The 25,630-nt window shown below is 45.1% G+C and overlaps 1 protein-coding gene across 4 annotated transcripts in view; it reads right to left on the bottom strand.

Moving 5' to 3' along the window:
• The window catches only part of ALDH18A1 (aldehyde dehydrogenase 18 family member A1), a 387,760-nt gene that overhangs the window by 215,519 nt on the left and 146,611 nt on the right, over window positions 1-25,630 (bottom strand). For 2 of the 4 annotated variants that reach the window (XM_078643525.1, XM_078643526.1), the window contains 2 exons: window positions 14,275-14,427; window positions 906-996 (listed from right to left, as the gene is read on the bottom strand). In XM_078643525.1, the coding sequence (XP_078499651.1) occupies window positions 906-996; window positions 14,275-14,427 (244 nt within the window). Of the gene's footprint in view, window positions 1-905; window positions 997-14,268; window positions 14,428-25,630 lie in introns of all 4 variants that reach the window. The other 2 variants (XM_078643523.1, XM_078643524.1) reach the window with 1 other exon arrangement.

Genomic DNA, 25,630 nt, shown 5'->3' on the forward strand with positions numbered 1-25,630 from the left:
ATTATTTTTCTTTTTTGGTATCACTGCGCCGTGTATTAGGTGAACTGTTTGCCACCCTGGGCTTCATTCTGAGTGTTATTCACTTCCTTTGCGCCAATGGAATGTGCCTCCTCACGTAGCCACAAGCCGGTTGACACTAAAATCAATGTCACTCCTTGTCTCCACTGGGATACTGGCAGATCTGCCTGATTATCACTGTAGAATGTCACTATGATTATGTGTTTGAGAACTTAATATATTTCTATGTCCCTCTTTCTTCTCCTTAGGCAAAAGAGGCTTTTAAACTAAAAAGGCAACCATTGTTTTGTCCTGATGATGGACCCCATCATTTAGCAAGGGGTCCGAAACGTCGTCGACCCACTGTGTACCATATACTTGTAAAATAACTTGTTACAAAAATTGCGTAATGGTACCTATATGAAATTCTCTGTCTAAACTTGAAATTTTCAGAGTATGTTGATTTTGCCTTTTAAGCCCTTTATGTATGTTTTGTTCGTGTGTTGTTGTGGTTGGGTACAGGCTTGTGCCCCACGCACGTGAACTGTTGAAAGTGTTATTCTGTTTTGTAAAACCTTGATTTAAATATAAATTTTGAGGACCTCTGCCCGGCTGGGCATGTCTTCTATAATATAGAACTGACTGAGTCTATATTTATTCTCAATTAATTGTCTCGCTGCCAGGGACCATTGTTGTTTCCATATAACTAAGCTCCCCGAGGTCCCTCGCTGATACTAATTGGGGTCCCCTTGTTGTTTAAAAATAGATTCTGTTATATTTTGTAGCATCATGCTCTCCATCAGGGTCTATAAATTGTAATAATCAACAAGTAGATTAGGATGAATTAGCACATACAGGAAAAGTCACATCGCTGCAAAACCATAATTCAGGACTATAAATGAACAAACCTTCTACATCTGACAGCACGATTATTAGGTCTGCCTTCATTTCAACAGCCAGTCTAGCAGCCAGACTGTCATTATCTTTAATGCTGATAACCTGGAAAAAAAAAAGAACATATGAACAATCTATGTTGCACGTGAGCCTAATCGTTTGCCGTGCATCTGTGTCAAGTACTGGTAGCATACCAATGGTTGAATGCATTGCGTTTCAAGCAGAGTAAATAAGCAACAAGCTTGACAAAATCAGCCAATCACAAAAGCGTGCATGCAATGTTTTCACCCAAACTAAATGAAATAATCCATGCACACCCCAGGCAGGACTACAACATCAGAGCTATCGTTCTCACAAGTACACTTAATTACACTTGTATTTACAAAACATACTGCAATTATTTCACTGTTATGCCGGATGCACGTGCCAATTTGTGTAGTGCTCATGGCCACCACAACATCATGCCACTCAAATGCCATAGGATCAACAGTGATACAGGAAATTGATTCTATGTCAGGACCAGAGGCTCAGTTTAAGCATTTCTCTTTAGTTTATAAACTCAGCAGCCCATAAAACAGCCGATATAACATTTAACAAAAGACTACATATCCCATGAGTCTTTAGTGTTGAACACAGTCAAGCAACAACCATAGAGTGAGTCCTATATAAGACTCCATCAAGAAAAAGCACTTCCTCTTTTTCGCTGCTTGGCAGCCAGATAGGTGTTTTTCCTTAGTGAATGATTTTATTGTAGCAATTGCTGTAATGTTATGATTCCACTGCTTAATTAAAGTTTTCATCCTTGCAGAATCCTTTGTTAGCTTCGCGCTCTCCCTTTGAGCGACTTGACTCACATGTATTATTGGCGCATGATTTAACACTCGGGGGCGGTGAAGGATTCTAACTGGGCCAAGGAGAGGATCCTGCTGTGAGGCCCGATTGAAAAAAAAACAGGTGGGGGTGAAGTGTAGAGTCAGCACTTTGAAAAGATGTTTAGACGCCTTTGATAGTCGGAGTTAACCCCCAATTATAATACCTACTTCCACTAGAGAGTGGAAGAAGATGCTGGGGACGATATGGATAATCAAGATGAGGATTCAGGTGACAAACCAGGCTACAGTAGACTGTGATGGCCGGAAGGCGGCTCCAAATGCCCCAGGGTGGACGAACAGGGTGAAGCCACCCTACACGATTCAGTGTCCGGACATGTTGGCCTCGGAGGACATATACCACAGCACACTCTGTAGATTGGGCAACAACTGCTATAGTAGTGCAATATGTGGCCAACAGCATTCAAAAACCTATGGATAAAGAGGTCCGGGGAAGACTGCGAGCAGAATGCCCTACACCCTAGTTGACTTGGACAGGGGCCTGTAACCCCGAGATAAGACAGTAAAATAGCAAACTTTATTACAAAATGTAAAAAAGGATCTAAAAAGGGCCCTTGATCATTCCTGTAAGTCCTATCTAGACACATTACTCAATATCTTGGGTCCCCTTACAAACATTCTAGACAAAAGAGGCCCGTGAGTCTGGCAATTTGATTGATACAATGATTATCTCTGGCTGGGCTCAATGATCGCTCCGTTTTCTGGGCAACACAAATTCTGCGTTGTCTACTGAGCCCAGACAGTATTTACTCAAAGATTAATCCCAAATTGGGAGAACTACCTACCACGGAGACTAGACCAGTGACAGAAGGAGGTCTCTTTGCAGAGCCTTTTATATTAAAGAGCTCACAAAATTTGTAACCACTTTTTCCTTCCTCGAAAAAGCGCAACAATCCATGTACAGAGTATTCAGCCAAATGATTTTTGGAGGGGCCGGAAGAGGTAGGGGGAGCTCCTCTGGCCGTGTCTACAACTCACCCCCCCCCCCCCCAATCTACAAACTAGATACTTTGTGCAGTGGCAGGACCAAAAGAAGAGAGGAGCTGGCCTAACGGCTAGGGCTGTCGACCTTGAAACTGTGGCACTGGGATCGAGTCTCGGCAGTGACGCTGAACATCCTGTGATTCTGGGCAAATAACTTAATCTCCCCGTGCCTAACAAGAATGAATGTGTGTCCTCATGTAACGTAACTGGTCCTATGTAAATCGCTCTGATACCAGATTCGGGTCAAGTTTGCGCTATATAAAACTCTGCAAAAAAGAAGGATGCTTTCTTTCCCTCCCCTGGTAACAGCAGAGGCTGTGGCAAAAGAAGAGCCTTCTGGGGAGCCATCAACACTCTAGGTTTTACCAATGGCAAGCAATACCCCTTTTTCACTACCAAAGTTGTGGGGCAGGTTATGATGGTTCGTTCACAACTGGGTCAAACTCACAGAAGAAGCATGGGTACTCCAAACCATTGGGGGATTTCACATAGAATTCTATGAGACTCCAAACAGCTTTCCTGCCCATGGCCCTGGTTTTCTCATAGGATGGAAGGCAGATGGGGGACCAGGAGGTGCATGGTCTACTGGCAAAAGGGCGTTCATGCTTTCATCTATCCACCCCAGAGGTTTACTTAGAAACATTTTCCTTGAGAAGACAAAAAACAAAGGGTACAGCCCTGTGATTAATTTGAAAGCCTTGAACAAATGGGTAGTGTACCGGCACTTCAAAATAGAAGGCATACACCTGCGCAGGGATATCCTTCTCCCAAACTACTGAAGGATGCTTACCTCTCAATTCTGATTTTTACCCCCCACAGACGCTTCCTGCAATTCAAATGAGATGAACAAGTCTTCAAATTCACCTGTCTTCCGTTAAGTGTGTCCTCCGAACCATGGTGCTTCACCAAAGTACTTTGACCGACCATGAAATGGTTGCACGCAGTGGGGACCAGACTTATAGTCTGTATTCTCTTAGTGCACAAGGAGCAGAACATCTTAACGGCTCAACTTCAGTGGTCGATATCTCTCCTCCATGACATTGGCTTTGTTGTCAACCTTCAGAAATCCGAGTTCATCTCAACTCAAAAATGTGTTTTCTTGGGATTTGAGATAGAGAGATAGAGAGATAGAGATATATATAGAGAGAGAGAGGGGGGGGGGGGGAGAAGAGAGAGAGAGAGAATTGTAGCGCTCCTATCCTCTTTTATTAAAGATCTCTTCCCAGGTCCACTGCACCACAGAGCCCTTCAATGCCTGAAGGCAATGCACCTCCTCAGTAAGGGTTTAACGTATTCCCAGGAAGTCACACGCTTTCATGAAGCTCAGACTGAGATACTTTGGTGGCTCAACTATATGCTCGCCTCAAATGGCAGAGCCATCTTTGGCATGACCCCAGATCTAGTTATCAAGTCCAACGCAAGTAGATGAGGATGAAGAACTCCTAGTGGGGATGTTACCATAGGAGGTCCGTAGTCTGGAACCTAAGAAACTCTACAAAGCAATTGCTTGGGTCTTTTGCAGTGAAAAAAATGTCAAACAAAGTCTCATGTTCCAGTCTTCTGAAGATTGACAATATCTTGGTGGTCCAATATATAAGCCGCCTAGGTGGCACCCGGCCCAAGGTGTTGCTGGAATTGGCCAGAGAATTATGGAATCAATGCCTCAACACAGAATACTGGTGATGGCAGAGTATCTACCGGGTTGATTGAATCAGACAGCAGACTAGCACTCCAGACATCTGAGGAACTCCAGTGCTTGGAAGCTGGACCCAACTCTATTTCAGAGGATTGTGCTCAAGAGGGGCCCATGTCAAATAGACCACTTCACATTGCAGCTGGACCACCAGTTACTGCGTTTATTCAGATGGCACCCAGATGCTCTAGCAGTGGCACCGGATGCATTTTTACAGGATTGGAGTCAGATTTCATATTGGCACACTCTGTCCTTCTCATCAGAACAATGTGGGCCAAGCGATACAGCTCAGCTTGGTGCAGATGGTCATACTGGTGTTTGAAGGGGGACCTTGATTCTGTCTGGGCATATGTAGTCTACATAGCAAATTTTTTGTGAGAGTTGATGGGTGCCGGTTTATCATACTGCATGATCAATGCTTGTAGATCAGCCATTTCAGCAGGCCATGCGTCTTCCCAAGACATTTCAGTGGGAGAACATCCTCTTGTCTGTAGACTCTTGAGGGGAATTAGGTTGTCTACTAAGCTGACATCATCTCTCAGCCGTCGACATGAAACGTTGATAAAGTCGGTTCAGGCCAGAGGATGAAGTCCATCTCACCTGATGGTATTGGCAGGTAGGTTTTAGTTTTCTACCTCCAAAGGAGTGCTTGCATTCTTTCCACTTTTCCCTAGCGTGCACTCCTGCTTGCTCTCTCACCCCTCCCTCCTTTCTAAGTGTCATTTTCATTCCCCCACTACAATCTTACTTTTGGCTCCTTCTGCTCTCATCAGGGCGTCATGCTCTTCGCTTCACACACCATCATCCTCTTTCCACTATGAGCCGCTTCTTGCTACCCTTGCCTGCGCTTTTCTCTCAACAGCTTCTCCTTATAGTGTCTAGGATCAAATATGTTGTGTTCCAAGGTAACGGCAATTAAACTATATGAATGCTCACCTGCCATGCCATCTTCCTTCTTCAATGAATCGAAAGTTGGCCATGCTTTGAAGGCCAACAGTCCTCTTTTTAATGTGAAATAAGGCTCAGATGACAGGGGACTGTTCCTTATAGTCCTTCATTTATTTGAATGAAATAGAAATTATATGAGGGATTATAAAGAAGGCTTCCTTGCCATCCGACCATCAAGTCACAAACAAACAAAAACAAGCATTGGCAAAGCCAATGGTTCAAACTTTGTACTTACACATGTAGGCAGAGGCTTGTACAAATCCTGTTTATTAGATGAAAGCCAGAACTCTTAGCTTTGCCAGTGCTGGGGAAAAGTAACAAGATTATGCATTCTGTGTATAATGTGTGTGGTAAATGAATTTACTTTTCAGATATAAAATAGTTCCTTATGTATTCCAATGGAAGCATTTCCCAGAAAGCAGAATAACATGCCAAACAGTCAACTGCATCAGATGAGGAAAACTACTCCTTGTAGCAGAGCTAAAGGACACTATACGTACATTTTAAAGAATTTGTAAGAATGAGTATTGCAGAGGGCAGGGCTGTGAAGCCAGACCTAAAAATATTATTGTAATTAAGGTAATAGATCCATGAACACAGGGCAACTTTAATTTCTTATAAGCGTCTGGCTTTAAAATTACAATGCTGTGTTAGCACAATAACCCCATACCAACTAGCTTTGCCAGCGTTTGTTACATGATTCTGTTACTAATGAGCTAGCTGACAGTCTATTTTAAGCACTGCCTAGGTTGGACTATGAAGTCCCCCCAGCCCGCCCCCTTCATCCAGGGCTCTTACTACGTAATTTCCAACACCGGGGGCCAGTTACTTATACCTGTCTAACCCAGGTGCAGGCGTCTTTGTTCCCCTTCTGGACATGCTGGACATCATGTCGGTTTGGGAATTTGGGAGGCAGCGTCAGCGTTTGCAGTGAGTTTGGGACCCGCTGCTGTTACCTCCTGGCAGTGCCCCTTTGGGGTCAGCTGCTCCTGCCTCCTGTCGAGTTTTTCTCTGGCACAGAGAGGATGTGGCGTCTTGGCTACTGCAAGGCCAGGTCCGAGTCCTATCGTTGGCTCTACAAACTGGGAATGCCCCGGTATTCTAACTGCTGCTCATGGAAAGTGCTGTTCATTCTGCACAATCACTGCCACATCACATCCTTTCTCCGCACTTTGGGACGGGCTGAAGAACTCTGGGCATAACTATCCCTTTTAGCCAGTGACTCCCTGCCCCTGTTGGGGCTTCGTGTGCCCGCTCGGATCGCAGGGTGTTGGTAGACATGCTGGGCAGAAATTGTCTGCACCTAAGGAGAAGAGAAAATGAAGAGGGTTCTTTGTGTATTCCTCAAGGAGAGGCCACTTTTCACACAGCGGTTTTATCTTTACTATCATTTTTAAAAAGACAGTGCAATTTATAAAGCCTTTAGTTTACAAAGTTTAAGGAAGACCTTGAAAGTTTGTGAAGGTTGCAAAGTATTTTGCTTTGATATTGAACTATGGCTGTCGGCTTACACTAACACCCTACTGGGAGTTGTGTTCCATTGTGGATTGCGGGGTGTTTGCATGCAAATTAGAGGTGATGCCCACAGTTAATTATGGCCCACAGGTTTCACTAATACCCTATTGGGGATTTCTTCACCCGGGATCGTTGATGCTGTTTTCCAACCTATTTCCATCAATTTGAGCTGTACCTACCTCTTACTATATACCTCTTTTATACCCTGCTTCAAACCATTTCAAATGCTACAGTTGCTATCCCACATTCCTTGTTGTATTTATAGCATATTAGCTGGCCTAGTCTGTCAATTTAGAACAGCGCCGTCTGGAACCCAGTTGGGTAGCGTCTGTGCTGTATAAGACACTAGCTTACGCGTTGCTGCGATCTCTGAAGAAAGGAAATTCAAGGAACATTCAATTTACATTGTATCATTTTTATTGAAACTTATTCATTTTAATATGGAAAACAATTCGAAGTGTCGTTTTAATTCTATTTATTTATTAGAGTGCTTGCGGATACACGATTTTTTGTTTTTCCGTCTGGTGCGTACATCAGTATTCGAAAGATTATGATGGCCCTGGGGGGCCGATATTTAAAAAAAATGTATGCCAGAAACCTTCACACTAGTGTACTCAACAACTTCCCAAAGTTTCCTGGCGATCGCATGAATAGTGTTTTAATTCTATTTATTTATTCGAGTGCTTGTGGATACACGATTTATTGTTTTTCCGTCTTTTGCGTACATCAGTATTCGAAAGATTATGAGAGCCCTGGGGGGCCGATATTGAAAAAAATGTTATGCCAGAAACCTTCGCGTGAGTGTACTCAACAACTTCCCAAAGTTTCATGGCGATCAGATGAATGGTGTAGTAATGCATAAAGGACAGACAGACAGACAGACATACTTTCGTTTTAATATAGATTATATACATGATTAAAGAAAATAAACATGCTGTGCAAACTGCAGGAACGAATCTAGTTCATGTTTAACTGTGGCACAAGAGTTGTCACAAGGGGTGTGCAGCCAGAGCTCTTTGTCACAAGCCTTACACATTTTGTAGTTCGGACGTCCTACTGCAACATCTTTTTAATAATAAAACAACTGGCCTGCCTTCTTCATTCTTAATGCAGCTAACACAGCAACATCGCTAAGTGGTGCCACATATCATGTTTTCACTTTCGCTAGTGCCCGTCTTCCCGATTCTGATCTGCTTCTTGTTCCAGAAACTTGAGCGAAATCTCACTCAATTCAGTGTCCCCTGGCCTCACCAAAGCTTCTGTCAGCCTATGCGACTTAGTGTGTGTAAAGAACAAAACTTGGTTTCACATTTTTTTCCCTGAGCACTCTCTTGCTTGAACTTCTCACTCAATTCAGTGTCAGAAGATTTCCTTTTGTGAAATGAAGCAGTCTTCACCAATTAGCTGAATTTCTGTAAAATTCAAATACTGATGGCCCAACTCAGAAAAAGCCGAGTTCAGTCAAAAGTTTATTTCTATACGAAAACCTTGCATTCTTTATGGGGCACAGTGGTTTCATGGGCTTCGGCTACCATTTTAATACGCTTTAAACAGGCAGGGACTGTCTGGTACCAAGTACCTGCCGTCCTTTAATTTGAAAAGGAGAATTCATGCACTTTTTAGCTCTGCTGCAAAACATGTAATTTTAATTTCAAACATTTTTGTCAAACTGACTTTCGCCTCCGGTCCCGAGTCGCATCTCCTCTCTCTGCTCCTCACTGAAAGCAGGCAGCCTCCCTCTCCTCCCCTAAGCCAATCACAACGCTGCAAGGCAGCGTTGGGATTGGTTGGGACATCGACCGTACAGGCGTCTATGAGGAAGCCGTTTTCTCCATGCAGGCTGCATGCAGCCTACATGGAGAAAAACGGGAGAGTGCCTATGACTGGTTTGGTCGGCCCTGGGGCCGACCAAACAGTCAGCGCACACACCAGTGGGCAAGCCACTCCTCCCCTGCCTGGAGCAGGACCGCCCACACGCCCGTCCCGACCAAACCCTTCTGCTTTCTCGCAATATGAGTAGTAGAAACATAAAATGGTGTTCATAATATCATTTTATGTTTCTGCTTCTCGCACAGCGAGAAAACAGTGAGGCGACGCTCCTCCGCCCATGTGGAGGAGCCGCCCCTGGTGAAACACGAAGGAGGTGAAAGTAAAAGAACAAGGATCAGCAACAATTGCCTTCTATTTTGCGTGATCTGGCTATTATGGAGTGCAAGTTATCAAACGAAGCAAAGGCATTCTAAGAGGACCCACAAAAACGTTGGCTGCATTAAAATAATGATCTGCGAATTTTAGATTTCCACATTTATGTGATCAAACCACTCACATTGTTGACAGTAAGCAGCCTGTTAATATTGTCAGCTGAACATCACAGCATTCAACTGTGCACGTGTGGAATTCTTTGATAAAATGAGGGACTTTGCTGTGACAAAGACATACATTGCTTAACGCCACATGCTTCTATTTGCATCAGAAGTTCGGCCGCCTCTTGCCATGGTGAGGACACTCACCAAGGTATAGCGGTTGCTGAGTATTTTAGCAAGACATTTACACACACTTTATATTAAATGGAGCCTCTATATGGTATAAAATGCTGAAAAAGTAAGTTTTTTGCTTTGAGCTGTTAACCGGCACATGTTTTAGCTGCAGCTGATTAGGACCTATTTACGTCCTCCAAAGAGTCATTATACACGGATAACTGCAAGCGAGCAAAGTAAGGCTGGCTGGATATAACTCTTTCTACTTCACCCTTCGCGGCAATATGCGGCCAGCAGGATGCTTAGTGTACTAAGGCACCTGTAACAGTGAGTATTGCTTTCACTCAGTGAAGTTGATAGGATGGTTAGATTAGCATTTACAGGTCACACTGGGCTTGCTCCCAGATGGCCACTTGTGTGAGCAGGTTAACTGGTGAGTTTAAAATGGAATAGGATGGGTGATGGCATTAAATGCAATGCTTCTAGAAATTAAATCAGGGCCTAGGCAGGTATTTTTACTTGGGGCGGAGGAAAATTACCTTAGTTGACTTAGGTCTAGTTTCTATATTAATCAACCAGAGTCATAGCTGGGTGGCATATGGTGTTGAGTTTGGGAGCAGATGGGGTTAAAGTGCCAAGCATGTGAATATGTCCGCTGTTGACAAAATCAGTGATTTACTACAAATTACCATTGATAGAGAGCTTATTAGTTAATCCAGCTAGCAGATGTGGGTCACAAGATGGAACTGTGCACCCATGATTTGCTTTTCAAGCAGCGTGGCCTGTACCTTCATTTCCATTTGCCTTAAGCTGAACTCTGACAAAACAGAGGTCATGATCATTGGCAATCTATTCTCAGCTTGGTCTCAGGTTTGGTGGCCTACCACTATAGTCGCCCCCCCCCGCCCCCCCCGTCATTCAGCTTGAGTCACTAGTCAGTTATTAGTTTAAATATATTTGGAAAGCCAACCATTTTGTCTTGAACAGCATATCAGTTTCTGGAAATTATCAATTTCCATTCGAACACCTCTTCTATTCTGGCACACACTAAGACAACTCTGCTCCGACTCCAGCTCTATGTCTGAAAGATAGAGTGAAGCCCTAACATGTTTACTCTCATTGTGGACACATATGGTCATGTTAAGGGTCATGTGGCATTTGTGTCTTAGCATGACGGCCTTCCATTGATTCGGCTGGCACCCACTTTAAGGGGCCCTGACATGAACAGGCCTTTTTTTTTAATGTACATAAACCCTCTGAATGATGAGCAGGGCTTCAGTAGCTCATGCATTACCCGTTTTGAGACCTATAGTCTAGGGAGTTTTAGGTTCAGAGAAACGGAGACGACCGCTGACCAATGGAAAGTGGCAGGGCTATTTGTAACCAGTTCCAAGGGACACGAACAGAGTACTGCCAAGGAATAACTTTGCCTGGGTCTAATTTGTGGGAGGTGACTGCTGAAACAGCTTGGGCATCAGATGATATGATGCACGTTGCGGTGCAAAAACACATGCCATTGGTTGTGGGAGTTACCACACACTTCAGGTAAAAGGATCAGTTACAGCATGGGTCGTGGAAGCCCAAGTTAAATAAAGATACCTTTAAACTCTGAAGTTGACTCGTCACGTTCACTGCACTTCAAAAACAGAGGTCGAATGTGAGGCCATGTCTTATGAAAATGTCTGCACAACTTTATTTACTTTAAAACTAGGAGTATTGCTCCTTTAAATTGCAGTCAGAGAAAGAAAAGAACATGTAAAGAAACTGCTGTGAATGAACTGGGCACACAGCAGTCAGGAAAGCAAACTTGAAGCGCATTTCTTGTAATTCTGCAGTGTGTTGGAAGCAACGATTTTAATACGGTTAGAACAAAACAAGGCACTTTACTTGGTGATGCACAAAAGCCAAATATTCACTGCAATTGGATTTTGGCACAATATGTTGTTCAATATAGTTGTATCAATAAAACTGTGTGTCTGGGAAAATTTAGCGGTCATTTCAATGGAAAACGCGCTCTCAGTAAACAAGAGTGCTTGTCACAGGATGCTTCAGTTCACGTTTAAAAATAAATAAAAAAATCGCCTGACTCATGGATATTAAAGTCAAGTGGTGCTAAAGGTTGTCATTGTACAAAATGGATCATGGTTCTAAATGTTTTAGGAGACAGTGGCTTAGAGGCAAAATGCTGACAAAATTATTTGAAAACATTTGGCATTCTCTAATTTAGGCAAACACAGGTACATTTGCATATGTGTTTTACACCACATTCTCACCTTCAAGGCTTTTTTCCTTGCCTGCAGTCTGGCAATACCTTATCAGAATATTGGCACTGGCTGGGCTAGCGCCACTAGGGTGGGGGCCTCAGCACGGCGACACAGCATCAAAAGATCGCAGTTAGACTTTGATGGGTTTGCAGGCAACAAGGTCATGAAATGAAGCATAATACTAGGGGTACGTTTATAAGAACCTCGGGCCACACCTTCAGCTTCAGATCCACTCATAACTTGGTTTTGGTGGTAGCGGCACACCTTGCAGCCATGTAAGGTCATGACATCTTCAGTTCTTTGAGACTTATCGGCAAATTGCATTGTCGATGGGGAGGGGTATCCCTCGGGTGCCAGACCGAGCAGTGACAGGATCCATCGGACAAAAGACTCTTCCCACAACATTGACCATCTCCAGTGTACCTCCATGTCCTGCTGGTTCTGCATATGGTTATCAGTTGAACCCTGAACTTTGGGTCTCGTCAGTGTGGGAGTAGACACAGGGTATAGCCGAGCACACAATATCAAGGTGCAACATTTGCACAAAAAGCACAACAGATTATATTACACGTAAATGGGGTTAACAAAGAGCAAAGTAATTTAAAATTGGTCCAAGAGGACGGTTGATGAAGCTTCCAAATGGTGGTGAGTAAAGATAACGAAATTGAGTTTGCCATCAACAATAACTTATTAAGAAATAAATATATGGCACTTTGCGGCATCCCCACCAAACTCTGATAGCAGAGTGGTGTTCTCCCGACAGACACTGGCGCAGTTTGATCGTAAAGTTGCAGCAGAGTCTAGCTCGGGGTGAGCTCCACCTCACTATTTAGGAATTCACCTTGGAGGCGAGGACCGGAAGAGGTGTGGCGCCGGGGCTAGGGTGACTGACTCCGGAATCTGGGGATCACTGTTCGATCCCCGCTGCCGGCGGCAGATTAGCCAAGCACCATGTGACTCTGGGCAATAGCTTGCTTAATCTTCCCAACGGCCCCCAGCGCCTAGAGACCCTTACGGGTGATTGTGCGCTTTACAAATGTGGATTATTATTATTATTATTATTCCTGGAGGAATAAGCTGCACATAAATCAGGGCAATGAAGCCTACCATGGCAATGAAATCAGCAAATGTATGGGGCAATGTGAGTTATGGTGGTCTGAGATAACCCTGTGCAGGGTATGGGAGGGAGCCAGGTCTTGGGATGCTATTGAACATTCCTATAGAAGGGTGAATAGCACCAAGCGCAGATTCAGCGATCAGAGGCGCTTTGGTTTTCATAAGGCATGACCTAATTAAGGCAAACACCACAGGGTAGTCAGGGCAGGGTACACCAGTGAGTGCTTGGAATGGACTTGTTCCTCTTGGACCTGCAAGAAGGACTGGTAACTGCGGGTTGCAGGTGATTAGGGAGCCTGCCTTGGTGAGGGTGGCCCTGGAAGTGATGGTGTCAACCTCTAAGGCTGTGGTGGAGATACAGGGCGATCCGGAGGCAGTTTGGTACAAAGGGGTACCATCGGAGGGAGCAGAGTAAGGGTGCTCAATGCCAAACCCCTGGAGTCTTTAGGGCAGGAGCCTGGGATGTTAGCGAAGGAGCCACATTCTGAACAGCGGTGGCTCGCCTTTGTCCGCTCAACCCCTAAAAAGGTGTGAGCAATAATCTGAGACTGGTGGTTATGGATTTAAGGGAGAAACTACCCAAATAAAAAATGGTAGCACAAATGGGTTGGCCAATGGTGCTGTTCGGCTCATCCGGGTTGGCAGCTTAGGTCACTGGCTGCTGCCTGCCCTAGGATCGCCCATAAGTTAACCTACCATGTTGGCATATTTCACTTATGAAATAAATCTGGCCACACAAACTGTTTTCCACCAAACCATGTGTTGTCTGATTTATTTCATTTCTTGTGCGCTAAAGCAGCTATTTAACATGTTTGCGGGGGAGAGCTGCCGATATCGGTGCTTTGATATTTACTTTCCTCCCTTCCATCTCAATAAAGAGCTTTCTTCTTTAGTTTCTGGCTTAGGGGGCACACGGTTAAAAAACGAAAATCTGCCTTACAAAGCAAACACTGGTGTGCAATGAAGTGCTTCTGGATTCTACTGCTAAACTGTACGAGGGAAAATGAATAAAAAATACATACACGTGACATTCACTTCTGATTTCTTAAATGTGTTCTTTTATAAAGAGCTTACATTGAAGAAAAAAACACGCACCATCGGTTAAGCACTAATACACAGTGCTGCACTTGATTCGGAGGGGTTAGTTTAAGCATGCAATTTTAGTTCGTTTAGGATTTTTTTTAAATTACTGCACACCAGATGCGCGTGTAAGTAGTTGAGCGATAAAAGCGGCGTTGCGTGAGCGTTTTGTAGTACTGCCGCCCTTCCCACATGCACTGTCAAGGCAGCACAAGCGCATTCTCTCCCAAAAGCATCTGCTTTCTCCATACGTCACCTGCAGTCGCTCGCAGGTCACTTCCGGGATGAACAGCCTTCACCCCTCGCAGGTCACTTTCGGGATGAACTGCGCTTCATGCAGAGCTAAAGCCATGCACTAAACCCAGGCAGAGCTCCAGAGCAGCCGCAACCCACAGGAATACTGTACCCACATTTACCCCCTGCAGATCACTGTTGGGTTCAGGAGGTGGGACAACGGCGTCATTGGTGTTGATAATAGGAACAATGTTCATCCGCAGTAACTCGTGCAAAGTTCCGTTTAAATTCCGACGCTTCTGCTCATCATGAAAATCCAGGTTGGTGACCAAAATCTGAAAAGAAATACAATTTGCGGTTAAGTTCTAGTAGCAGAAAACAGATGAAGTCACGAAAAGGGAGTCTGACAATCAACTTAACTAGTCACAGTTTTGAATCATCATAATGTAGCACAGAGGATTAAAGTGCCTACAGTCAAGCGGAATATGTAACGTGCAAACCACAGATTTGTATTTTAAGTAGATAGATCAGTCACAGAGATACTTATGTTACTCACAGTTCATAATTTACAATTCTTCTAAAAGAGCACTGTGAGCAACGAAACGGCATCCAGGAGGTGCATGCAAAGGTTTAGAACCTTATTGTTGTTCTCTCAATCTTTTGTTATTCGAAGGTTGTTAAAAAGGGTTTCCGTGGGTCGCAATCAAGTCTTCTTAGTCCTGAGAACCCCAGCCACTATATTAAGTTGTAAACCCCAACTTGTTTTTCACCAGGACATGCACTTGTACCATATAATAAATGCCTATTAATATAAATGAAGTGTGATTTTTAGGTTTCGCCTGGCGTCCACTGCGCAACAGTGTTCGCGCAGGCGAAATCTTTTGTTTAGCAGTACGGGGCTTTCTCCCGCCTCGCTCTTCCATTGGCTAGCTCCATAAATGGAGGCTAGCCATTGGAAGAGATCTGTCCATTATTCTCTGACCAGATTCGTGGGCGTTCCGTAGATTTTTTCTCATTCCGCCACTTTTAGAACGTCATGCGGCGGTGGGTGGATGTTTTTTTTTTTTTCTCGGCATGTTTTGGCCATTTTGGACGGGTCTTTTGCAGGGGTGGGCTGCAAGATTTAAGTTGCCAGGAAGTACTTTCTATTTGCGATCAGGTAAGCAGCATTTTTTTAAAAATAATTTTCTTTTCACTTTGTACGTCTACTCCGTCTCATGTCATCTCCCTGTTTGTTTTACGTCTTTGCGTGTCTCGTTGCTGTCGTCTCTGTTTTCGGGCATGTAATGTGACTTTGTTTTCCGTCTGTTTTCCGTCTTCGTCTTTGCCTGCGTGTTCTGGTGTTCTGTTGTCTCATTGTATTGTTGTGCGTTTTCGTGGCTGTCGTCTTTGTTTTCCGTCTTTGCGTAGCTCGTGGCTGTCGTGCCACTGCTTGTTTTTCATTTACCTACCAAGTAGGTCCTGGCTGTTTTAACCTTTCCTCATCTTAACTGTCGTTTTCCCCCCTCACATGCTAAATTCTGTTTTAGGGTTATTCTAGTTTTGCTTTTTCAATAGCTTGAACTTGTGACTGCTGTATACAGTTAGACCTCATGTGGTTGAGTCGATGCTTTGCGACGGTGTCAGTGGGAGGAAGCAGCCGGCCGCTACTGCCGGACCCCATTTCGGTTGTCCCACTGGACATGTTATGTTATGTTATTAACATTTTTAATGCGCACAGATGCTCCAGCGAAGGAGCGTCCTGGCGCAGGGAAAGGAGGACATAACACAACACTAAAACCAGCAACAAAAGAAGCAAGGATGCTGAAACAAGAAAGAGTTAAAACAAAAAGGTTTTCAGGGCCCTACGAAAAGATAATAAATCGTCCGAGAGGCGGATTTCCAAGGGAAGCGCATTCCAGAGAGTCGCAGCTTTCACTCGAAAAGAGCGTCCACCCATCCGGCTGAGTCTGAAGCGGGGGACAACCACAAGGGATTGACCGAGAGATCTGAGTGAACGAGTTGGAACGTAGGGAGAGATAAGTTTATTAAGTATCTCTGGTGCCGACTCTTGCAGAATTTTAAAGACCAGGCTAAGAGCCTTAAAGTGAATTCTCTTTTTAATCGGTAGCCAGTGCAGGGACCGAAGAGTATTAGAGGTGGAACAGGTCCGAGGCAGACCGACCACCGCCCTAGCCGCTGCGTTCTGTACCCGTTGTAAACGAAGGATCTCAGCTTGGTTCGCTCCAAGAAGGCGTGAACTAGCGTAGTCCAACCGGGAAATAATCATTGCTTGGATGACCAGCTGTCTTGTTGGGGCATCAAAAAATTTGAGCACAGGTCTTAGGCCGCGTAATACACCAAAACAGCCTGCCGCCACTCTCTTGGTATGGGTCACAAAGCTTAATGTGTGGTCAAGCCACACTCCCAAATTCCTGAGTTCCAAAACTGGTGCCGGGGCCGGCCCCAGCTCAGGTGGCCACCATGGGCCACCACATGCTGCCCCACCACAACTTGCGATGGAGGAGGGGTGCTAGTGGGTCTCATTTGCATTGAGTGTAGTCCCTGAGAACAAGGCCCGCATTATGCAGCAATTACTAGCCGTCACAGCCCAGGGGGCTTGCGGCGTCTGAATTGTAGCTTTCTCCAAGTTTCCTGGTTGAAGACCGTTTTATGTTGCAGGGCATGTGTCTGTTGTCTGTTTAGGTCTCCAAGGTATTTTAATAAGCTCGCAGTGTATCCCATTGGTGTATTGTGCTTCGACTAGTTCAGCCTCGGTACACAACCAGGACGAACCGATACCTTGACAAGCCGCTCGGTTTACTGGCAGACCCCCACCGGCACTGGAGCGATTGTGCTACAGTTGTGCTTGCCACAGATTACTCGAGTGGAATGTCCCTTCTTGGTGTTACCTACTCACCTTTGCAGAGTTTTTGCTTCTAGTTCCTCACCTTTTCCCTTGTAGGCCCTCTACCCGTTTGCCCACCAAGGTGGTTCATCTGGGTTGAATGTTGTTGGTGGTATCTTTCTGCGAGTCACGGGCTTTTTACGGGACGTGGTTTGAGAGGTATGTTTTTCGGGTTGTTGGTTTAGTTTAGCTTAGTTTTCGCAGCTTGTATTTCTAGAGTGAAAGTATAATAATGCAGGACTGTTTTATCTGCTCTGGTTACGTTTCTGAGCAGTGCTGATTGTTATATTGGCAAATTACGTGTTTTTTTAAGGGGGTATTTTTAGTAGCAGTGGTTGCTCCTTACTCAAGTAAGGCCGTTGAACCAATCATCGCGCGAAGCAGGGTGTTGTAGGTGGGGCAAGCTACTGTGCCGGTGCCCGGCTCCGACACAGCGCTCTTACCCCTTGGTCATCAACTCTTGCCCCGTACCACCCTCTGACCTCAAGCAGGGCATTCGTCCCTTGCCGCGTTGCTCTCTACCCTCGCAGGTGCCCTCAGCTCTGAATCCTATGCCATCTGATCTCACCCCGGGCCCTCACTCACTTCTTACCCCTGTAGTCTCAGCTCTTACCCCTCTGCCCTCAGCTCTTACCCCTCTGCCCTTCCTAGGCCCTCACTTCTGTCACATGTGCCCTCTGACCTCAACCCAGGCCTCCAGCCCTCACCACGCTGCCCTCTGCCCTCACCTGTGCCCTCACTGACTCCTGTGCCCTCAGCTCTTACTCCTGTGCCCTCAGCTCTTACCCCTATGCCCTCAGCTCTTACCCTTGTGCCCGCAACTCTTACCCCTCAGCTCTTACCCGTGCCCTCAGCTCTTACCCGTGCCCTCAGCTGTTACCCGTGCCCTCAGCTCTTACCCTTGTGCCCTCAGCTCTTACCCCTGTGCCCTCAGCTCTTACCCCTGTGCCCTCAGCTCTTACCCTGCCCTGTGCCCTCAGCTCTTACCCTGCCCTGTGCCCTCAGCTCTTACCCTGCGCCCTCAGCTCTTACCCTGCCCTGTACCCACATCTCTTACCCTGCCCTGTGCCCTCAGCTCTTCCTAGGCCCTCGCTGCTGACTCCTGTGCCCTCAGCTCTTACCCCTGTGCCCTCTGCCATCACCCGTGCCCTCAGCTCTGACACCTGTGCCCTGTGACCCTCGCCGGTGACCATGGCCAGCATGGCGGGGGAGATCTGCTCCACGCTGCCCACCGACTACTGGAAGGTGTCAAGCATCGACGGCACGGTCATCACCACGGCCACCCTCTGGTCCAACCTGTGGAAGACCTGCATCACCGACTCCACCGGCATCTCCAACTGCAAAGACTTCCCGTTCATGCTGGCCCTGGAGGGCGTCCCGACGGGGAGGAGGGGGGGGCTGCTGGGGGCTCTGACCACCGCTGGAGGGGCTGCTGGGGGGCTGCTGGGGGGCTGTGGCTCGGACCACCTCAGGAGCGGCTGCTAATGTAAAAACATCTTCCCTTGCCATTATCTCACCTGTGTCTGTTGTGAAATATTATATAGCGTGCAGTTGTCTGTTTTGTGCCATTCAATTATATACTTCTCTTTTCTGATTGAGGATCATTATTGTAAAGTTAGCAGTAAGAGCAATGAGGAAGGGACAGACTGGCAAATCCATGGTTACAATGGGGTTCATTTACAAAGCTTTTATCTTGTTTAAGTTGCTTTTACGCCTGGATCAAGGCAGATCAAGTGATTGTGATTCATTAAGGTGTCATGTACTTGCACAAGTTCGTTTTATGTATTGTTTTGTAACTATATTTATATAGTGCTTACTACCATTGACAAGGTGTGGTTGGGTGGATGGAGTCAGTGGTTGGGTGGATGGAGTCAGTGGATGAATGGAGTTGAGTGGTGGCTAGGTGGATGGACTTAGTGGGTGGATAAAGTGTGTGTGTGTGGCAGTGTGTGTGTGTGTGTCAGTGTGTGTGTGTATGTGTGTCTGTAGCGGTGTGTATGTCTGTGTATGCGGCTCTGTGTATGTGTAGCTCTGTGTGTGTGTGTGTGTGTGTGGCTCTGTGTGTGGCTCTGTAGGTATGTGTGTTTGTGGGACTCTGTGTGGGTCTGTGTGTTTGTGTGTGGCATTTGCGAGAGATTAAGCTATTGGCATTGTAAATGACAGTGCCATTTATTTATCTATTTTCAAAACAAACACAAATAAAAATGTTGTCATTTACAATGCCAATAGCTCTAACTTTTCCAAAGGCGAGATCGTTGCATTGTAAATGCGTGTTACACATTGTAACCCTCATTGTCACATGCAACATTTGCTGTACACTAATTTGCACACTTCTGCAATTCATTCTCTCTAGATAATGGGTATGATGTAAAGCACTCGGACTCCCTACACCTGGATGAGTAGTGCCATAAAAGTAATTACATACAAATAATAAACGAGTCGTTGTTATTTACATTGCAATTGGAGTTTTGAAGTACACAGGCACGTTTAGCATTCTTACAGGCAATGCATTTCTCTTGCGTATATGGGTTGAACAAATTAAAAAACCTGCCCCTCAATCACATTTTCACCTGAGCACTTGTGACGTGCAAACAAGCGCATCTAGGTTTTATACTACAGATACCTCCCAGCAAGTATGAAACACCATTAGAAAGGGAAACAAGCATTTGCAATGCAATAGGTCTCGCATTAATTAAGTTTGAGCTATTGACATTGCGAAATATTGCAACACCAATTGCAACAAAAGTCTATAAATTGTAGGCCAAAAAAATGTGTATTTATTTTTGTAGCAATTGTGGCAATCTGCGCTTTAGATGAATATGTTTAAAATTAAAGTGCGCCATACTGCGATTGCTACAATAGTTAATTGTGGATGCGTTAACAATTGATGTGTGCACTGATGGCTGGTGGTCTGTGTGTGCTTGGTGAAAGAGTGCACTGACGTCTAGTGGGGTGTGCCTGGTGGAAGCGTGCACTGACGGCTGGAGGGGTTTGTGACCGGTGAAAGTGGTGTCTGTGCCTGGTGAAAGTGTGCACTGATGACTGATGGTGTCTGTGCCTGGTGAAAGTGTGCACTGATGGCTGGTGGTGTGTGTGCATGGTGGCAAAGAGTGCACTGACAGCTGGTGGTGTGTGTGTGTCTGGAAGCGTGCAATAGCGTGCCGCTCGTAGTCGAGGACTCAGAGGATTTTCTGTGGTGTGTTTAAAGCCCATATTTCTCTTATATTTGGAACTGTTGCTGATTGAAAAGCTTTTACCTTGGGCTACTACAACAGCAGCGGGACTGCGAGGACCAGAGGTGATTGCGGTTCGTGATCTCCCGCACCTGGTGCCTCTTCCCGCCCCCTCCTCCCTGCAGCCCTTCATATATACGACTCACGGCCCCCGCTCCGCGGGAGCAGCTCGTAGTCGAGGACTCCGAGGATTTTCTGTGGTGTGTTTAAAGCCCATATTTCTCTTATATTTGTAACTGTTGCTGATTGGAAAGCTTTTACCTTGGGCTACTACGACAGGAGCGGGACTGCGAGGACCAGAGGTGATTGCGGTTCGTGATCTCCCGCACCTGGTGCCTCTTCCCACCCCTTCCTGCTCCTAGTTAGTAACCCCCATAACCGCTACCGCGGGACGCGCGCGGACGTGCGCCGGGTGAAGCCCGGGCCAAGGGCGGGCCCGTTGTAGCCCGTTAGAGACCGATTGAGACCGGACCGGGCCCCCTCTTTAACTCCTGGTATTCTGTGCTCATTGTCTTATATTATAAGGTTGCTGATAATAGCGCTTTTGCACGTCGTAGCGCATTGTAAATGTGTAATGTCTTCTCGAGAAAGTAGAAGCAGGGCAGCTGCTGGGTCGTTCTTATTATGAACACTAGACAATTTTATCATAAGAACCAATTATGTCATTGATGAGGGGATTACATTAATGGAAAGGCGAGTTTCGCAGGATTTGGCCATGGCTAAACGTTCGTCTATGGGCCATCTTGCGAACGCGCGCACACCTGAATGTATTCGACAAGTAAATTCTACAGATGTCGAGGCATTAATACACAGCCCGCCAAGCTCCCAGGGCTCCTTTTGTTCATTGCCAGTACCTATCACACAATCATTAGCTGAGATAGAACCAACACAGACACCCGTAGTGGAAATTGTCCCTAAAAGACCACAAACTAGACTGCAATGTGAACTGCAGGAAGGTGCCATACCCAAGAGGAAGCAGCCATTGACCGCTGCTATAGGGGGTAAAAAATCTAAACTCCCAAAGGGTCAGAGCACTCATGATTTATCACCTAAACAAAAGGGAAATGAACAACGGAAGTTGCCAGACGCTCATGCCCCAGAACCCCTGGGTTTTTTGAACCAAGGCTCAGCTACAGCTGCTGGTAATCCCGCTAACATTCGAAACACTTCCCGTAGATTAGAGGTAGATGAATACTCCCTATTTAATAAGCTTGGAGCACTCTTGAGATCCAGCCTAGCCCTCTTTGAAAAAAGGCTCCTTAGCATTGAAAAACAGCTTTCAAAGCTGGAAACAGCCGTGAAAAGTTTTAGACTTAAGGAGCTCCCAAAAAATGGCCGTCTGGATATCATCCCGCCAAACTCTATATCAGAGGCACAGGTAATTCATCAACCCCTACTTACCACTTCGAAAACCCATCCACTTTAACATCAATCTCAAGGAAAAAGTTGAAGGAAATCTGCCTATTGCTTTTAGATAACAAAAGGTGGCAGCTGGAGGGCAAGTAGAACTCGGTAACGCAAAATCAATTAATGCTGCATGGTCATGGTTTACAGAAATACCTAGTGTGTACACAACGTAGTTATACTAGGATGCTGTTAACCCGTTTCAGAGTAGGGAGTCTTTTTAGATTGCTGACTTTCCCTGAAGTTAACTCCTGGTCAAAGTCTTTGATTTTATGCTCCTGTGACGACACATCTCATCAGTCAATGATTCATTGTATCTTATTTTGTAAATTTTATACCTCTATCAGGAGAAAGTATTTAATTCCCTTATTTAAGAGCTGGGGAATGAGACAATGTAGACCGGCCCTACTAAGATTACAAATGTTAGAGGATGAGATAACAATGTATACTGTATCAATGTGTTTTTAACTGATGTGAACTGTGTTAATATGTGAAATGTAATATTTTGTGTAAATTGCATTTTAATTTATTGTGCTTTTATGGATTCTTAACTTGAAACCGAATAAAGCTATGTTTGACTTTGACTTGACTTGCTAATATGCCCCATCATTTTTATTTTTATTTTAACAAAATTAAATATATGCTATATTTATATTTGCCACCACACACAGTGCCATTGTGTGTCACACAATATTGCCTCCTTCCACATGATCACCGCCTGAGGGGCCAACATCACATGGTAGATCACAAGGTGGGCTAAAAACTCCTGTGCAGAGTAAATATCCAGTTTGCATTTGGAGCCTCTGTATATCTCTGTGAAAACACCCAGAACATTGGCAGCAGTCTGAACTACTATTTCAATGTGCACTTCTTGAAACAGAAAATACATGTTTGCTTTTTGCCAATGCATTTTTTTATGGTCTGGATTGATAGTTCAGCTGCTGTCAGACAGTTATGTGAGCATCACTAGATAGGGGCTTGGCCTCCGCCCAGGTGTTGGGAGCGAGTACATGTTTTGATTGGGCAGAAGTTGTGTGGATCCACACAGAAAGTGCTTGCCCTCCACGCAGCTGTGAGCATTGTGTTTATTTAGCTATCTACTTAGGGTTGAAATTTCATTGGCATACACATGGTATTGTAATGCTATTAAAGTGTGTTAGATAACTAGATAATTTATAGTGTTTTTCTCTTGCAGCAGTGCAAATGTGAGGAAGGCAGTCATTATACATCTATGTTTAGGTCTGGCTTAACCCACACCAATGTTATTCTACAGTACTTTGCTTCCTCACAAATTCATACCTATCCCCTTGTTATTTACTTGTAATGCTTCACATAACAATACAACATTCCTTTAAAGCAAGACTAGTTGGCATTGCCAATGCTTTTTTATATGGCAAGGCCAGAGTAGCTCTCCCTATAATAAATACATGATAAAACAAGTATTCACTATGCAAAAAGGCTGGCTCCCAACAGCAGATCTATTGGTTTTTGCTAATGCTTGTTTTCATTTGTTCCGTAGAAGGTGTCTTTAGAGCGGTTTTGGTAAATTATATAATTACATATGTTAGTGATCTAGTGAAAGCATTTTGTATATTCAATCAGACAATAATGTTGATGGTACGAAAAGTGCGTCATGAAAACCATAACCTTACACACAACTTTTAATCTGTTTTTCAGCTGTGTACGGCGCTAAACCAGACGCCCCTGCCAAACATCCAGAAGTGGAAAGGCCCAAAGGGTGCTTGGAAGGCAGTTATTTCCGAGAAGTCCTCAGGTCAGCTGCACAAGGTACGTCCTCCTTGAACCCTCGACCTTTCACCCACTTCTGTATTTAGGAACGCAGGCTTGCACCAAGAATGCGTTTGTAATGTTTCAGTCACAATGCCCTCTCTTGTGTTGTGTGTAGGCCCACACTTGTAGTCCAAGACAAGATGTTGTAGGCCGAATGCCTGTGGTTTGAGCATCCCGACCTTGAGAACACATGCTGCCTTCTATTGCTTCAATAGGCACCAGTCTGGTGTTTCTCTCAACAAGATCTGAACATAAGGGTAGGGGGGTGTCCAGGAACTCGCAGACCACCGCCTGGTTCAAGAAACAGGCATTTACCAATTTATAGTCTCGTAAAAGCAAGTGCCCTGCACTGTTTATTTTGTAACACGATTAGCCTTTGATAGCAGACAAGCACATAAATATTGCAAGCCTATTACATGATACCGATTCATGTTAGCCTGTTCCACAGAGATAGCAGACGCTATTGTTTTGTCTAATGAAAATGCTGATGTTTCATTGTGTTTTGTTGGTGGGGTCAGACCGCAGTTCAACCGAAAGCTTAACACAGTCGCACAAATCCATTTCAAATGAGATGCCACAGGTAGAACTACGTTAACAACCTTAATGTGAAACACGCTGACATCTGTAGCAGATACCAAAGTAGCAGGCAGAGGAAAGGCAGCGCTGGGAGGGGGGCTGGACAACCATGCCAGCATTCTGATTCACGAGCAGATGATCCTGTTTATGACCTGCGGAGCGCGTGAAGTGGCTGGTGGCAAATGGAATCAGAGCGGGCGCGGTCGCTTTGATGTTCTTGTCTTGCTTTGTGGGAGGGGTAGGGGGAGCGGATTCCTTTGAAGTGTAAACCAGCATGAGTGCGAATGGTGTGCGATGTGCATGCGCTGGGACACATGCACTGTAGGCAATCCGCCTAAAAAAGCCTTTGGGAGCCTTTTCTGAAGCCCCTACATAAGTCTCGCTTCGCGCTAGTGCATGCGCTAGCGGAGGCGAGACCTAAAAAGGATGGCCGATGGCCCTTTAAATGAGGCCTTTGTGTTGGGCTCAGCTTGTGTTGGGCTCAGCTTGTGTGTTAAATAAGAACCTCTCCCCAAAATCACCTGCAGGAAAGCAGACAACGCGCGGCCCTCCAGAATGTGTCCCAGGACAAATTCAGCACATTTCACCAGGGCCGGCCCAGACCCAGTTCAATAACAGATGCCAGCCCCAGTATCCGGCTAGATCTCCTCAATTGCTGCACTGCATTATCTACATCCTGCGAGTCAGCTACTAAAAACAATGAGCAGAACTCTTCCTAGTCTGATGGCCTAGCTAAAAGGATGCGCTGCATCAGAAAGCCCTTTCAACAAGATAGATAGTCTTTCTGACCCCAACTCTTCAAACTGTTAAGGTCTGACCTATTCTAGAACTAATCCTTAACAAAAGAGGGAGAGGGAGAGGAAGGTGTGGATTCTGTCTCCCCTAGTAAATATCATAAACAAAAGGAATCCACAAGGTGGAAGGTGGTTGCTACCACAATGGTGGGGAGCAACCTGGGTTGTTAAAATACCCCTCACACACCAACAGGCCCCTTGGTGTCATGCTTCATCATCGGGGTCTTCGCAAAACCTCTACGGAATGCGGCGTGCTACGACTTCACGGCTACGCAGGAGCACTTTTAGGTGAACTATGTGTTTGGTGTGTGTGGGTAAACAATGTGAGTGGTGAGGTGAAGGTGAAAAAATTAAAAAATACCTGGCACGTGAGTACAGAAAAATTTATTAAGTCTCCGGCTGGTATTATTAAAAGAGTGCTGTGATGGTTGTGGTCTACTGATTAGGGTAACCCAACCATGTCAGTGCGTCGACATGTTTCGGAGTTTGAAGAACTCCTTCTTCAGGACGAGGATATGCACTACTTATCCCCACCTTACTCACATGTGTGTAGATATAAAAGTGTGCTCTACAAAAAAAGATATGGTGAAAATGTACCTATCTATGTTTAAAGTAAGGTCCGTTGCGCCCAATTGGCGATTCAAGACACCTGAAAACAGAAAAGTCAAATCAAAAACAAGAAATTACATGTTTTTTTAAAACTTTTTGCTGTGTAAAATACACAGGGGGTAACAAGGAACAAAAGTGAAGGTCCAGGAACCCTGAAAAAAGGAAAAAAAACGAAAAAACAAATAACACAATAAACAAGACACACAATCAGGCATAATATCTGGTGGGACCACTGAGGGAAAAA

This window comes from Lissotriton helveticus, chromosome 5_1 (assembly GCF_964261635.1).
Source record: "Lissotriton helveticus chromosome 5_1, aLisHel1.1, whole genome shotgun sequence".
Taxonomy (NCBI): domain Eukaryota; kingdom Metazoa; phylum Chordata; class Amphibia; order Caudata; family Salamandridae; genus Lissotriton; species Lissotriton helveticus.